Source organism: Dendrobium catenatum, unplaced genomic scaffold (genome assembly GCF_001605985.2).
Source record: "Dendrobium catenatum unplaced genomic scaffold, ASM160598v2 fragScaff_scaffold_1016, whole genome shotgun sequence".
Lineage (NCBI taxonomy): Eukaryota > Viridiplantae > Streptophyta > Magnoliopsida > Asparagales > Orchidaceae > Dendrobium > Dendrobium catenatum.
Window position 1 is genome coordinate 199,044 of NW_021319478.1, and position 17,820 is coordinate 216,863.

Here is a 17,820-nt window from a genome sequence, read left to right on the forward strand (position 1 = left end):
GCTAAGACGTTAAACTAAATATTTCTCTACCGCCGCGAATACTCCAGGACGCAACAATAAGGATGTAGACACACAATCTGTCTTCTATGATAAATTTTTTATCATAATTTTTTTACTATTTAAAAAATAATAAAAAGTTGAGAAAATTATTCTCTAAATAGAGCCTAAGATTTTATTTGGGATGAGTTTATCACTGTTTTCTAAGGTAGTTTTTTAGTAAAAAAAATAATTTTAACTAAAAAATTTTGTTGTAAAAAATTATTTTAGATCACAATAAAAAAGTCAGTCACAAATGAAACTTAAGTCTCTCTTTTCTTCTCTTCATGTATTCATTGAAATGATTCCTCTAAAAAAATAATAATAAAAAATAATAATAGTAATAAAAAAAAACATATGTTTTACTTTACATTTGTAACCACATTCAGTTATAAATAATATCAGGCCTCAAGCTGGGTCCGTTAAACAAGAGCTGACTGAATATATTATTTATTAATTTTCATATTCGAACTATGACTGATTGCAAAGGCTAAGTGCTGATACAATCAATGAATAATTTGATACTTAATTATAAAAGATTTATTTTTTAATTTTATATTGAATAAATATAAATAAAAAATACAAAATGGTCCTATAAATACTTGTTATTTAAATTCATAATCTTTAATTATAAATTATTTGTATATTCACATTTAAATTTTATTTAAATTCTTAATTTTGATAGTGAAAACAAACCATTTAGAAAAAGACATTTGATTAAAAATGTTTAATGACAATTTTTAATTAGAAATAAATTTAATTGTTATTTTTTATTTGTAGTAAAAATTAGTTTATTGTAGCTGTTATATGAATGATTATTTAAAAAAAAATTTGAATTTATCATGATCAAAATTTTTAGCCGAATTTACTTTAAGATGAGAGCAATATAAATTATCTATGTACAAATTTTTTCTTCTCAAATAGTTATAATTTGGATCGCAGTTTTTTTATACAAAGGAGATTTTAGATCTAAGAGATCTGAAAAATGATTGTTGTTTATAAGTACCATCAACAATTATAATTATCATCGTCTGATTTTTGTCATTTAACTACCATCATGTGACTAATAAAATTCAGCCTTATCATTTACAAGTTCTATTTGATTATTTTTTTTAATTTTATATTCTTAGTTATGCAATTAATTATTCTAATTGGATCAAGTTGAGTGATTTTTTTCCCCTAATAATTTTTTTTTTTTGTATTTTCTAAACTAAAATTAAGATATTAAACGCTCTATAACTGTCATAAATCTTTTAAGCACCCACTTGATTTCCGAAATTACAGCGTCAATACAATGGAAATTTGACGCGCTCCTATCATCAAATTCCAAATTAATTTGGAGATCACCGGTAACGCAAAACACCGCGTTTACGTGGCAGAGGTCGTCAATGAAGACTAACCGTCGTTTACTTCTGCATCTGGAAGCGCAGACGTCGTTAAGTGGTCGTCAGGCGGCCGAGAGGTTGGGGACTTCGGAGACTTAATACTTGGTCCTCTTTCGATGTCTATGAAACTAGCAGGCGAGCTTGTCTTCGTCGCCATTGTCGTTTTGAGGAGGCTGAGATAGAACTAGAGAGCGCGAAGACTTTTGGTGAGCTGCCGCTTACCTGCAATCTCGTTTTTTTTATTTTTATTATCAAATTTTTTCTGCTAAATCCTTTTGCCCCTAAAAAATTATTAATTTTGGGTTGCATAGGACCATTTTCCTGTTCTGATTATGAAATTTTAGGGGTTTTGGGAGATGGAGGATCATCTAGTGTTGTATGTGGATCGCTTGATAGCCCCGCAGACGGTGGAAACGGTGGAAGGAGGGGAGTTATCGGCTGCTGGTTTTGTTCAGGAGGGAAATCTAGTTTCTGAGGAAAATGAGCCATTGATTCAGTTGGTAGAATGTCGCATTTGCCAGGAGGAAGATCAGATCAAGAATTTGGAGACCCCCTGTTCTTGTAGCGGCAGCCTCAAGGTTTTATTCTCAATTATAGTTTTCCTTTTTTTATTGGATTGTTCGAGTTTTGTTGATGTATTTGTTAGTCTGAATGAATCTTCTGGATGACATTTTATGTTTGAATGTTTGCTTATTTGATACCATGCTTGTTTCTTGTTGAAGCAAATATTTCTTGTTTTGATCAGCCTTGTCAAGAAGCCCCTTATCCCTGGCGACTTTTTTTGAAGTGCTTCCTGGTCCTTTCTGTAAATGTTTCTACTAATGCATCTATGAAGTTATGCATTGTTTCTTGATATATGAATATGTTCATGCATGTACGTTGGATTAAGAATTTATCTTAATAGATCAAAAATCTAAACGGTTTTAAGCTAATATCTATTTCAATAAGCCTGACCTTGCTTGGCTCAAGATCAATCATCTACAGCCAGGCTTTCCTTGACCTTAGATTGAACTGAATGATTATGAGCTGATCCTAAGTCGTGGTCAGGTCAACTTGAGATTTCTTCTTTAATGGCCCAGATTAAGGAGTCTAATTTTGAAATTTTACGAGTTTATTTTGACTGTCTTTGGCTTATCATGTTTCCATGCTTGAATTTGTCATGGCTTCCATATCTGGAGAAGCCATTGAGTTTTTGTACTTTGCTATTTGGACTAGTCTCTCTTATTGTGCAATGTTCGAACTGCTTTATAGATTTAATTGGGAGTTATAGGATTCCATTTGGTGTCACGATGGAAGAAGGTATCGCAATGCCACTTTTGATTTTTATATATATATATAGTATTTGATTCATTGGGTTTGGTGTTGGAGTGGTTCAACAGTCAACAGTGCATGCTACTTATGTGGAAAGTTATAAACAAATTCATTTAGTTTCCCTACCTGCTATGGTTCGGAATTCGTACTTGCTTGAGTTTATGTCAAAAGCTTGAGTTTTTTCTGATTGAAAATTTAAAGTATACCATGGTTTCTTGTATTCTTCCCTTTCATCTTGGGTATAGTCTATATGCTGTTCTGTTTGCTTGGCAATATTCCGTTTACTGCTTGATATTATTGGCTTTCACTGCCATGTTACAGTATTCTTTGACTTAAAAGTTGTTCTCAATTGTGATATTAAGGCTGTCATGCTTTCTAGAAGTATCTGGAAAAATTTTGTAGTAAATCTTGATTTTTGTTGGTTTTCTGGTACATTTCAACCTGTGGTAGTTTTTGGGATTCAAATGTGTTAATTTAGATTATTTGTTTTCGTGTAAGCTAGATTTGTTCTCACTTTCCTTTTTTGGTGCATGTGCAGTATGCTCATAGGGAATGTGTGCAACGGTGGTGCAATGAGAAGGGGGATATAATTTGCGAAATTTGCCATGAGGTTTGTTGCAAACTTTGTGTTTTTTGGTTTCTAGCTTTTGCTTAACCATAATGCATTTGGAAATTAATTTTTCTATTAGGGTTCAATGTTCATCTTCTTCCCAATGAACATATTAATGCCTCTTTCTTGGTTCAATCAACTTATTTAAAACTATTATTATTGTTATGTGCTATAAAATTTGTGATGGTATAGAGTGTTGAAAATCTTATCTTTATATAAAGAGTGCGCATAGAAAGAAGTTGCAAGAAATATAAGAATCCCTTACATCAACTCAAAAAGGGAAAAATCAAATGGTTTGACCCAATTGCAATAATTCACTTTATAATTATATATACAAGAATCCGTTCTTCTTCACAATTAAAGAAGACAGGTTACCCAATTGAGAATAAATGTTGATTTATGTTGTAGGGTTTATAAAAGTTGGGTATCCACATCATGCAATTGAAGTCCAATAAAAGGGTTAGATGTTAGTAGTCACGTGATAATAATCGGATGATAGAAGTCAGGAGATGGTGTGATTGGTGATGGTGGTTAGCGGTGACTGGTGACGGTGGTCATCGGTGACGATCGCCGGGAAATGTAATAAATTTTTTTTTAGGTTTCTTGGTTTATAAACCTTTTACTTATAGAAAATAGAGTCATATTTATAGCCTTTTTTAGGGAGTAATTTGTTAAATTTGATCAAAATTCAAAATATTTTATTTAACAATTTGTATTGGTCCCCCTGATTATCGTACATTTATGAAGTATTTGAGTTCCTTAATGACTTTGGAATTAAATGATCTTAAGCTCATTGGATTCATGTCATCAAGCCGTTTGATTTGACTATAAGTATGCAAGATGCGGAGAGACCATTTGGTCATTCAGTTAATGTTTTGAAGCTTCCTTTGCTTCAAGTGCTTGAGTTGGGTTCATTTAGATTTATATCAAATACCTTATGGTGTTGATGGGTTCATCTCATTGATATGTTTAGTTCAACTTGAAATCGAAGTTCAAATGATCTCGAATTTAATTCATAAAGTTTCCAATTCAAATATTGCCTTGAGATTCATGCTCATGAAGTGAATTTTTTGGAGATGTATACTTTTCCTCTTATTTTCATATGTTTATAGCAAGTTTTCCACAAAATTTATGATGCAAATTTATAATATTAAAAAAAATATAGTACTAATGCTCTTTGGACGTCAATATGAACCTCTCAAAGTGTCGTGAACTAAGTAAAATATCTTTAATTATAATTTTAACTTTTCATTAAGTCAACATTTCGATTGTAGCAAAAGATATTGAAAATTTTTACTCTAAAATTTGTAAATTTGCTTGAATTTGATCATAGAGGCATTATTCGACTTCGAAAGTACCAAAATTAAGCTTGAAGCATTGAAAAATAGTTATGGGGACCCAAAATATGCTCAAAAAATTATCGTTCGAGGCTAAAATTGGGTCGGGCCTACTAGATCGATCAGTGCCAACGGGAATGGGAGCTTGAGGCTGTGCCTTTAGTGTATCCTATGTTGCCTTTTAATAGAGGCACCTATATGTAAAATTTTTAATGATTTTTTCTCTTGTTTTTTCTTCTTTTCTATTTTTCATATTTTTTTCATTTTCTTAAATTATTAATTTTGTAATTTTCATCTCCCTCTTCAAATATAAATTATTTTCTTCTTCTTCTCCTTCTTCAAGTTTGAAACATTGAAAAATAGTTATGGGGACCCAAAAAAATGCCAAAAAATTTCTTGTTTAGGACTAAAATTGGGCCTGGAATGGGCCAGGCCTACTAGATCGGTCAGCTGGCCAATGACGACGCCAATGGGAGCTTAAGCTTGTGCCTTTTAATGTATCGTATAGTGCCTTTTAATAGAGTCACCAATATGTAAACTTTTTAATATTTTTCTCTTGTTTTTTCTTCTTTTCTTTTTTTTGGATTTTTTTTTAAATTACTAATTTTAACACTGCCGTTGCCAGGTCCCAAGTCCTGGATGCGAAAAGTGGAGGGTTGCGTTAGGTAGTCGACAACCAGCGTAAAACTTGTCGAACAATAATGACATGAATCCTTTAAAAAATTGTGTTAGTGCTAGGGCGTCCCCTGGAAGCGACGCGCTGTATGGCCTGAATACAGTGGAAAGTGTGCAAGGGCCGCTGCACCGGTGCCCGGGTGCATTGTTAAATAGGCAAGGGTTCCCACATCAAGGACGGATGTGGGCAAAGAAGCTAGTCCATGAAACTAAAATTAGGATAGAAACTTGGAATATAGGTTCTCTTACAGGAAAATTAATGGAATTAATAGATATTATGATTCATAGGAAGTTAAATATTTTATGCATTCAGGAAACTAAATGGGTTGGAGAGAAGGCTAAGGAAATTGATAGTTTAGGATTTAAACTTTGGTATTCGGGTAGGAGTCGTACTAGAAATGGTGTAGGTGTTATTATAGATAAGAGTTTAAAGGATAATGTTATAAAAATTAATAGAATTGGAGATAGAATTATAGCTTTAAAGATTGTTGTTGATGATAAGATTGTTAATATTATAAGTGCTTAGGCTCCTCAAGTAGGTTTGGATATGAGTTCTAAATTAAATTTTTGGAATAACTTAGAATAATTAATACCAAAAATATACCTCTTGAAGAAAGAGTTTTTATTGGAGGAGATTTAAATGAAATTGTTGGTAGAGAGGTAGATGATTTTAAAAGCATTCATGGTGGCCATGGATTTGGAACGACGAATGAAGGTGGCAAGACCATATTAGATTTTTGTTTAGCTTATGATTTTTCAATTGCTAATACCTTATTTAAGAAAAGGAATGAGCATCTCATCACTTATAAAAATGGATATAATACAACCCAGATTGACTATTTTCTTATTAGAAATTAAACCGTTTAGAATGCAAAGATTGTAAAGTTATTCCGAGTGAAAATTTATGTACCCAACATCGATTATTAGTTTTGGACTTTAAGATAAAGGGGCATAAAATAAAAAATAAAGTAAAACAATTTTCTAGGATTAAATGGGGGCATTTAAAGAATATTAACAAAAATATTTTTGTGAGTAAGATTTTAGATCTTAAGATTTTGTCTGTGCATGAGGATGCTAATATTATGTGGGAAAAAGTGGCTAGTGATATTAAGAATATTGCAAAAGATGTGCTTGGAGTATCTAAGGGAAAAGCTCCTAATAGTAAAAATAGTTGGTGGTGGAATCCTAATGTGCAAGAAAAAATTAAAAATAAGAAGCTTTGTTATAAAAATTGGTTTAATTTTAAAAATTCTGATAATTGGGAAATATATAAAGTGGCTCGTAAGGATGCTAAGAAAGCAATATGCGATGCAAAGGCATTAGCTTTTAGTGATTTATATAATAGATTAGATACTAAAGAGGGAGAAAGATATATGTATAAGTTAGCCAAACAAAGAGATAGGAGTAGTAAGGATTTAGTTCAAGTGAAGTGTATTAAAGATGAAGATCAAAAAATACTTTTCTTAGAAGATGATATTCAACAAAGATGGATGAGATATTTTGCTAAACTTTTTAATGAAGAGTGTGAAAATAAGATTGACTATAGTGACCTTAGCACCCTAAATGAAAGTAAAGATTTCTGTTTTTATCGGCGTATTAGTAAAACTGAAGTTAAAGAGGCTTTAAAGAAAATGAAGGGTGGAAAAGCTGTTGGACCTGATGATATCCCAATAGAGGTGTGGAAATGCTTAGGAGATGAAGGAATTTCATGGCTTACTAAACTTTTTAATACTATTTTGAAGACTAAAAAGATGCCAGATGAGTGGAGAATGAGTATGTTAATTCCTATTTTTAAGAATAAAGGCGATGCACAGGATTGCACGAATTATAGAGGTATTAAGTTAATGTGTCATACTTTAAAACTATGGGAGCGAGTTATGGAGCATAGGTTGCGGCGTGATACTAATGTTTCTCAAAATCAATTTGGATTCATGCCGGGTAGGTCGACTATGGAAGCCATACATTTATTAAGAGGTTTGATGGAGAAATATAGAGAAAATAAGGAGGATCTACATATGATATTTATTGATTTAGAAAAAGCATATGATAAAGTTCCAAGAGAAGTGCTATGGAGAGTTCTTGATGTTTGACCAAGTATTTCCCTATTTCGGTTGGGTTACATCAAGGTCAACCTTAAGCCCATATCTTTTTGCTTTAGTCTGGATGTTCTCACTAGATATTTGCAGAGGATGTACCTTGGGTTATGCTTTTTGCTGATATATTTCTTCTTGTTGATAACGATAGTAGAGGGAGTTTGGAAAGGTAAACTTGAATTATGAGATGGTCAACCTTAAATTCTAAAGTTTTCGCATTGAGTAGTATCTAAAACGGAATATATTATAGTTAATTTTAGTTGTAGTAAATAGACTCTTGTTGAGGGATTTGTGACTTTTGCGCGATCTAAGTCATATAATAATTGAGTACACGTTTTTTAGTATCTTGGATCATCATTTGTTTCAGCTAGTGATGGTGAAAATAAGTATGGGGAATATATCTTAGCAGAATTTTCAAGTTCGGATGGTTTTGAATAGGGGAGGTTAGGAGAGTAGAGGTATTAGATTTGACTTATGTTAAGAAAGGTAGGGGTAGACCTAAAAAGACTTGGTTAGAAAATATTAGGAATGACATTTCTTTATTAGGTTTAAACGAGAATTTGACTTTTAATAGGACACAATGGAGAAAAAGGATTCATGTAGCCGACCCCACGTATTGAGATAAATGCTTGATGTTGTTGTTGTTTAAATTACTAATTTTGTAATTTTCATATCCCTCTTCAAATATAAATTCTTTTCTTCTTCTTCTTCAAGTTTGAAACATTGAAAATTAGTTATGGGGACCCAAAAAATGCTAAAAAAAAAATCTTATTCAGGCTTAAAATTGGGTCTGGAATGGACTGGGCCTACTAGATCGGTCAGATGGCCAATGCCGGCGCCAATGGGAGCTTGAGATTGTGCCTTTTTATGTCTCTATGGTTCCTTTTAATTAATAGAGGCACCATATGTACAATTTCTCATGATTTTTTCTCTTGTTTTTCTTCTTCATTTCTATTTTGGAATTTTTTTTTTCATTTTTTTAAAATTACTAATTTTGTAATTTTCATTTTCCTCTTCAAATATAAATATCCTCTCATAAGGGGAAATTCGCTCCGTTCATTGTAGGCTTCAATTCTTTCTATTAAGAGAGTTTTTTCAGTCTTATATAGGCTATGCACAATTCTCCCTTTGTAGGCTTTAGCAAAATGTTATCCTAGATAGGAGGTGCATATCCCCTTACATACTCTACTGCTCCTCTATAAAGAGTATTGAATTGTCATTTGGAGTTGAGCAAAAAACCAAATCTCTTAATTCTTTCTATGTAGGCTCTAATTCCATCTCTTAAAAGAGGCTCAATATTGTCTTGCGTTGGTGACAAGTCTCTCTTTAGAAGCTTCAGTGCTCTATCATGACTCATGATTATTGAACCGCCATATAGGTGAAGTTATAAATGATAACCAAGATTTTCAATCTTTGTGGCGGAGCTTCGGTTTTCTTCTTGAAAGGGGGTAAGGTTTTGATGATCTCCATTTGTAAGGATTGGGATTCAAAAAGTGTTTTCATCTCATTTTGAATGTTCAATTTTCTCCCCAATGGAGAGGTAATTATTCTCAAAATTACAACTCATGCAAGAGATAGTGCTGAAGAAAGCATTCTAATTTATGGAGTTTGACGTTCAGTTTAATATCGATGTATAGTATAAATATTGATGATGCCAAGCACCAATATTAACATTGAATTCATTAGAATTATGTGTTGTGTATGAGATAAACTTTGCATCCTTACAATAAACTTCAATAGGGAAGAGGGAGCTCATTGTAAGCTGAGTTTATTGTACTTCAGTTTGATGTTCAGTTTAATTTCCCCCCAAATAGAATTAAGTCATTTATATATTTTTTAGGCATACTTGAAATTTTCAAGATATTGTACTTTAGTTGAAATATAATGAATGACCACAATTTTGCAGGACCTTTTGAGTTTACATCTTCTGAGATTTTTTTAAGAAAATGGACCTTTTGAGGCTTTAGCTTTTTGAGATATTTTGAAAATTGGAAAACCTATACCTTTTGTGGATGTTAATCTTCTGAGGTTTTTAGAGAATCGAAGAAACCTGTATCTTCTAGGGCGTTTAGCTTTTTGAGATTTTTTTTTTAAAACAAATAAACCTATATCTTTTTCAGGTTTTTTCGCCTTCAGAGTTTTTATGGAGAATTAGAAGAATGTGTATATTATGAGGCTTTTAGTCTTCTGAAATTCTTAAAGAGTCAGAGAAACATATATTTTATGAGATTTTTAGCTTGCTGAGAACTTTGGTGTTCTTGTACTTTGTAAGAATTTTAGTCTTTTAAGGTTTTTGGAGAACCAGAGAAATCTATATTTTTTTAGATTTTTAAATAAGTGAATATTCTATCAACTACTTGCTCTCATGGAATTAATCTTTATGGTAAGGATTGTCCAATACTAGTTTTCCATTCTAGCAACTACTTGCTCTCATAGAATTAATCTTTTTGGTAAGATTGTCCAATACTAGTTTTCCATTGAGGCCACCTCGTTGGTGTGCCTTCTAGCGGTTGTGAGTCGAAATCTTGTCTACCACTTTCCTTATGGTGTCTTTCTAGTGGAGACTATGTCCACTATATTTTTATTGAGAATGCCTCACTTGCATACCTTCTAAGGATTTTTGTTACATGCAATGTTATTTAAAAAAAATATTGATAAAATGTGAGGCTCAGGTAGTGTTCACCACTTAGATTGTAATGTCCTTGATTGAGAAATTGATTGTCAACTATTAATAAAATGTTTGCATTATGTTAAGAATGATTCTCATAGAAGTGCTAAATTGTTATCTACTAGAAAATTTATTGCTTGTTAAATAGTTTTGCTTTGGACAAATATCTAGCACACTCATCCAGAAGTTGCAAAAAACACTAGAATTTTTTTGCTTGATTGAGAAATTGATTGTCAACTATTAATAAAATGTTTGCATTATGTTAAGAATGATTCTCATAGAAGTGCTAAATTGTTATATGCTAGAAAATTTATTGCTTGTTAAATAGTTTTGTTTTGGACAAATATCTAGCACACTCATCCAGAAGTTGCAAAAAACACTAGAATTTTTTTGCTTGTAAATTTTAAAAAGGGAAAAAACCAATTACAAATGTTGAGTGACAACAAGTGGACAATTAAAGTTCAATACCAAGGTTGGATGTTAGTAACATATGACAATAGTCAGATGATAGAAGCCAGGTGATACTGGTGGCGATTGCTGATGGTAGTCATTGGTGGCATCTATAGGAAATGTAATAGAGTTCTTTAACTATCTCAATTATGGAACCTCTCATCTGTAGAATATAAAGCTCTCTTTATAACTTTTTCGAGAGAAGTACTTTGGTAAATTTAGCCAAAATTCAAAACTCTTCATCGAACTATCATATAGATCAACTTGTACATTGATCGTTTATTCAATTTTTGAGTTTTTTAATGATCTCATAATTGAATCATCTAAGGCTCTTTGAATGTATCTCATTAAGCTGCTTGATTTAACTATAAGCATGCAATATTTAAAGATCGCTTGGTCATTTATTTATTTAATGTTATGAAGCTTCTAAATATGTTTAAAGTGCTTAATTTGGGTTCATTGGGACTTTGATTGGATCACTTGTTTTGTCGATGGATTCGTCTTGTCGAGATGCTCAGTTTGACTATTAGTTTGTTGAAATTGATGTTTGGATGGTCCTGAATTTAATTCTAAAAATTTCCGATTTAAATATTGCCTCGAGATTCATGTTGATCAAGCAAAATTTCTATGGTCATATCAATTACATTTCATGTGGATTGTAGGATCAATTCTATTGGTCCAAAACTGCAAATACTTAGTTTTTATGTTCTCCAGGTTTATCACTAAAATAAAATTTCTAAATATATAGTTCATTGTAGTTTAACAGCTAGTCCTCAATGAGTTAAAGCTTTGCATTTCTTGAGGTAAGAAATGACAAGCATTTGACTCTAGTGAAGTGAAGTCATGTTTTGGCGAGAGGTGCTATCTACTTTAATCATTGTGAATATAGATTTAGTATGTAGATAATATTACCATTAGTTGAGAATTCACAATCGTGCAAAATGTTCTCAAAATCACTAAACTGCCACTCATCAATACCTCTTGCCATAAGTTGAATTTGAAAACTGTCACCACAGACCTTACACTTTGTAATTTTTGGTTATTGGAAATTACCATTAATCCTTGCCTGAAATATCCTTTAGAGTTTGCGACTCAAATTCTATTACTGTTAGTAGAAAAGCTTGCGGGCAATTCAATTATGAGAAAATTTAGGGGGATATGTGGCCCAATTCCGGACTTATATTATTTTTGCACACATATTTATATTTATGTAATTAGGGTTTGCCATTGTGTATTGTGTGAACTGTCACTCTCAACTTATATCATTTTTTTGATATAGTGAATTCTTCTCCTCTGCTTTTGATTTTTTTTTTCCTATCTAGGATTATTTATGTAGATAAGGAAAAATTATTGGAGTGACATCTATTAAAGATAATGTGATTGAAAAAATAATTGTTGGCTTGGACATGCATACAAAAGACAGAAAATGCACAATTTAGATGAGTAGATAAAAATCATTGTAAAAAATTAGGAAGGAAAAAGTAGTTGATCTAAAATTACATTGATGAAAGTTGTTTGAAAGTTATTTGTGAAGAATCGGTTAACTCCTTAGGCAACAATTAATTAGAATGAACGAAAATTGAGAATTCATAACAATGACTTCGAATTGTCATGGTGTTGCATGATCCTCTATACCTTTTTATGCCCTTGGAGAATGACAAATAATGATGAGTATCTTCCCAAGACATACTTATTTTTATATAAATATCATACGACTTTTCTTGGGATTAGGTTGATGTTGATCTGCTTATGATTAAATGAACTTTAAATATCCAGGATTCGCTGGACTAAAGTCTCGATCAATTTGGGTTCTTTGGAAGTTCTAACGAGACATAGATTTGGCTATAGATAATGTGACGTTAGGAAGATAAGGCGGTGATAAGAATTGCTAGTTAAAAAAATCAGTTTCATCACTGGATTTTTTTCTGCCAACTGAATTTAAGTCGTTAACAAAGTTCCATAACTTATGGTGCTGCTATACAAATTATCATGAAACGCAGCTTTCAGTATGACTTTAAGATTAATGACAGTGATTAAACATTGCGGCACATAAGTTTTGTTACATAGTGGAGCTGCTCCATAACTTGATTTGCATAGTATGTATTTGAAATTGAGAAAATGATCAAAATAGACTATTGAATTATTATGAAAGATCAAAATGATCTCCAACTATGTTAAATAATCATTTTAGTCTCTCAGCTCTATAAAGAAGAACTAAAATAGTTTGACTATGGCACTATTTTAGTTCCTTTTTAAGGATTTGAGGGATCAAAATGGTTCTTTAATATAATTTGAGATTATTATGATCTTTCATAAAGAGTTAAGGAATCATTTTATCTTTTTTTTTTTCATTTGAAATCTTATTGCAGTTATTATTCTATTATAATTTTTTTAATAAAATATGTTACTTCAATTACTGGCCTTTCCCTTTTTAACCCACAACTATGACCCCAAGGGTGCATAAATTTTTTATTCCGCTCTGTTCAACTTCAAATATGCGTGCACTAAGTTACTCATGCTATTAAAGCATGACCATTACCTTTGATATATGGACTGAACTTACTACTTGAGCTGATTTATGGGAGTATTCCTCTTGATTTTCAGCCATACAAGCCTGGGTACACTGCAACTCCTCGTCTTCCTCCTGATGAGACTACTATCGATATAAGGCAAGTCATCTCTGTTGACACAAATCTCTCATAAATACATAAATATTAGAAGCAAGTAATTCAATTCTTAGAAAACTTGACTGTTTGATGTGTTGGTGCATGCTGAGGAGTTCGATGAGGGTATATTAAATACGTTTGTTTCTTTTTATTTACGTGAACTTTTTGATATTAAAGTGTTGTGTGTTTTGATCGGTTCTTATTCTATGAAATTACAGTGGGGGCTGGACAATTACTGGTACTTCCATAGACTTGCGAGATCCTCGCATTCTTGCAATGGCGGCAGCTCAGCGCCGCTTCCTTGAAGCACATTATGATGATGATGATGCTACTAATGCTAGCGGCGCCAATTTCTGTAGATCTGCTGCTCTAATCGTAGGTTCCTTACATTTTGCATGGTTGTTTGTTATCAAATTGGATATCGCTGCAGCGAATAGGAGAAGAATAAGGTTTCGTTTGGGACGGCTTTTTTCCTGCTTCTAAAAGCGGCTTTCTAATACAAAAATTAAAAAAATTTAACTAAAAAAACCGCTTTAAAAAGCAGTAAGAAAGTCATCTCAAACGCGATTCATCTTTAATTAGTTCATGTATTAACATTGCATTTCTGGGTTTTTTTTTTGGTCTTTAATGGTTGGATTGATATTCCGGCTAGATAATTTTGCTCGTTGTAGTTACATTTGCTCTTCCTGTTTAGTTTCTAATGCGATTTGGTGGTTTTTTTTTTTTATTTCTGTTGCAGTTGATGGCGCTTTTTCTACTGAGGCATGCATTAAGTATGACTACTGCCGGAGATGATGATGCTTCTAGCTACATTTCTGTAATTGAACTTTTTCTATGCACTCTCTCAGCAACCATGTTTTTTCCCCTTTATTTATTATTATTATTATCATCATTATTATTATTTGTTGTTATTCCAATTTTTTAAGTTTCTTTGATGGTTCACAGATCTTTTTGATGCGGGCTGCTGGAATTCTATTGCCATGTTACATCATGGTTTGGGCCATTAGCATCCTGAATCGGAGAAGGCAAAGACAGGTACTTCTTTCATCTTGTTTGCACTATTTTCAGTTGTATCAATGAAGCTTATATCAATCTTTCATTGGCATAATTTCTTTTCTGCTTCAATTTAGTTCATTTTATTGTATATATATTTAGTATTAAACAGGTTCTTCAAAGGATTTATACTGAGATTTGAAAACTCTGGTTTTGGTTTGGGTTTCTTCACGAAAGTTTCATTTTCAATAGTTTCTTCAGTTTTTGGATTTAGTTTCGGCTATTTTTCTATAATTAAATATTTAAAAATATATAATTGAGGCTTAAATTATAACGCCGAAAATTTGATGTGACCGACCGGAGTGATTAAAAATTGTAACCACTCAAAGGACTGTGCGGAGGCCGAACGCTGCTCTATGTCTGGAGGTGAATCAGGTGCAGCAATATCAGCGATACCGAGCAAAGGGGTGACGTGACACATTCTGATTGGTGACGGCGTTCGGTGTCCGTACATAATAATTTTTCCACTCAAAGAGTTTTATGAACTTCGTGAGAAAATTTGTTACAGTTTTGACATAAACTCAAAATATCAGCTGAAATGTGTTTACTGTGGCGTCCCACTGATTCAGCTATCAAATTTTCAGGAAGCAGCAGCCATGGCCGCAGCTGAAGTTGCCTTCATTCTGCAGTCAGGTCAACGAAGGAGCCTGCAGTTTACCATTGCACCTGAATCACCTGCAACTCCTCAGCAAGAACCACATCAATGAACATTGCAGATCAGCCACAGCACTATTTACTTTAATGCTACCCCTCTAGCAAAGTCTCTTTAAGGCGAAAATTGAAAATGGGAGGTTTTTAAATATATTTACACGTATTCATTGTAACTTTCAGCATTTTGTTCTATAGTCCTGAATTGTAGAATGTACATTACTGAAATGCTCATGAAATTTTTCTTAGATGAGATGCATTTGTCAATGAATTGTAGCCTGGTTTGGTTGATATTGATCAATTTTGAAAAATTGGCTTCAAGCCTATTATAATATAATGGCTGATTAGCAAAGGGAAGACCTTGATAGTCATAGTCTGAAATTTGTGATGAACTGATGCACCATTATCTGATATAGTTCCATGTAGACTGATTTTTTTTCCTGTAACTGTACGATGGATGTGAGGAACATCTTGATACAATACAAGTAGCAGAGAGTTGAGCAATACATTTATTATGTACAATTTTTGTTAAAAAAATGTGTTTTAATAGATATATTAATCTCTTCTCATATTGTTATTATGTAAATGTTTATTGTTGGGGAAGTGAAACACAAAGCGAACACAAACAAGAAAAGAAAATAGCACCGAAAAGAAAGAAAACCAACATTTAGCACGGAAAAATTTAGTCACATCATGCTAGTAAATTCACTATGAAATATTAGGAGAAATTGTAATATCTTTTTTCTTTCATTCTCTTTTTGTCTCTTTTCATTTTTGCAGCATTCTCTTATAAGAATTAAAAAAGAAAAACATATAAAAAATTAAAAACCATCAAGGGACTTGACCTTTCATAAAAAAACAAAAAAGAAAAGTACCTAGCCCTCCTCGTGGTGTCGTGATGCTTCATGCGATGTCTTTAGTTTGTCTAACATAGTCACAACATTACGGTTTGGAGCGACGTGGTGCTCCGCTCTATTTCTACCTCCAATCATACAATACTATGTCGTAATATTTGGGTACACTACATTGCAGGGGGAATGTCACGACCCGACTCGATCCGGGACTGATCCCGCTCGCACCGGGTCGCGACACGGAACAGACAGACTGACTTACCAGGATCTGGTTATGGAATTTGGTTCGGAATTGAATCTTCCAAATAATTTAACTCCAATAGACACACAGACACAGAGCTACTATAAATCATCAAATGCAGCGGAATAAAACATCCATATTTTCTTTTCTTTTCCTCAAAACAATCATCTACAAATACAGTACATGGCTTTTTGACAGAAAGAAAGACAGAACAGAAAAGCCATGAATGTTTTTTGGTTTTATCTATAATAATTTGATGGAATGATCGTAGATGAGAGTGGGCTCACTATTTTTTAATAAAAGCTTTAATATTATCCTTTCAATATGGAATGTGAAAACAATTCATATTGAATGTTTTTTTTTTTTGTCTCATTATAAATCTCGAACTTCTTGCTGAAATTAGGAAGTTTTAACACCATTAACTTGCGGGTAACTTCTTGATTTTCGAAAAGATTTCTGAGATTTATTTGGTCATCAAAATCACCTTTCTTGAAGCACCAAACAATAAGAGCTCACTAATATGAGTTTTATGATATTCACTCCTAAGATTGCTTTTTGACAAGATAATTGCTTTTGCCATCATGTTGATCATGTCATCAAGTGCAAGAATCTAAGACCTTTATGTAATTGATATTGATAGCTTGATTAAATGTAAGAAGGGATCTTATTAACAATGTAGATAGACAAGCTCCCACGAATGAATTATTTGGTTAATAAGTCATCGGCTTACCGCTTGAGTTTGACATATTCTTTTGGATGCATCGATCTTATTATGATAAATATTAAGTAGTGCTTATCCAGGTACAAGATTAACATAATCAACATGAATAGATCCATACTCAATATGAAAGATCTAGATGTAGATGTTTTAGTACTCAGTTAAAAGATCTAGAGATAGATGTTTTAGTATCAATTAAAAGGCAACTAACCTCAATAATAAGTTTAGTTGAGATAGTCAACACAATTAGAACATAAATAATATTATTACTCATCTCATACTCTTTTCGTGGGCAGAAAAATCCTTGGGTCATTGAGATATAACCCACTTAAGCTTAGTGTAACGCATTAATTCATGTATCAAGATAAAACTATCATAGTGAAAATAAGGTCTATAATATATCATTCCATTAATAATTTGTAGGTCAGCTTTGCTCCAAGGAATATTGACCCACTATATATATTTGCTAGTCAAATGGGATACAAATTCTCAAATAGTTCAAGGTGAGTCACATAGGTTTTATCATTTATCTTATATTGGTAGAATCACCCAAGAGTTACTAACAGGACCATTGGTTCTACCTAAAATGTTTTCTTACCTAGATTAAATTCATTCATTAAATTCTATAGACTGCTTTATATTGTAATGTAATAATAACCATCATTGCTCGCTTTAACCACATAAGAAAATTGATAGGAAATACTTGAGTTCGCAAGTAATCTTATCGGGTCTACTTGAGTTCGCAAGCAAACCTAACAATAATCGGTAAAAACATCGATAAAACGAAGAAATCGTAGTGGAAGAACAATCAAACGATAGCAACTCTTATAGGAAATAAAGGGAAACAAGAACAAAGCAAAGATACAATAGATCATCAATTTGAGAAGAGGATCGTCTCTCCCAATTAAATCTCTAGACAAGAGTGTCTAGAGCCCAAGTCGTCAAGAAATTCTAATTCCAATCAATCAAAACATAACCCTTCCCTAAATATCTTTTCCCTCTTAATACAAACACTTTCATAATCTAATCTCCCTCCCAAGACCTAACCGCCCACTCCTTTTGAATTTGAAAATTATTT

The 17,820-nt window shown here is 32.5% G+C and overlaps 1 protein-coding gene across 2 annotated transcripts; it reads left to right on the forward strand.

The window, feature by feature from the left end:
- Window positions 1-1,378: 1,378 nt before the first annotated feature.
- LOC110114321 lies at window positions 1,379-15,266 on the forward strand (the record flags this gene model as incomplete). Of its 2 annotated transcripts, none has more annotated exon segments than XM_020847168.2 (8): window positions 1,379-1,627; window positions 1,733-1,999; window positions 3,271-3,342; window positions 13,170-13,234; window positions 13,450-13,606; window positions 13,971-14,048; window positions 14,177-14,266; window positions 14,869-15,266. In XM_020847168.2, coding segments are annotated over 7 exon segments (807 nt in total). In that variant the 3' UTR covers window positions 14,992-15,266.
- Window positions 15,267-17,820: the final 2,554 nt, after the last annotated feature.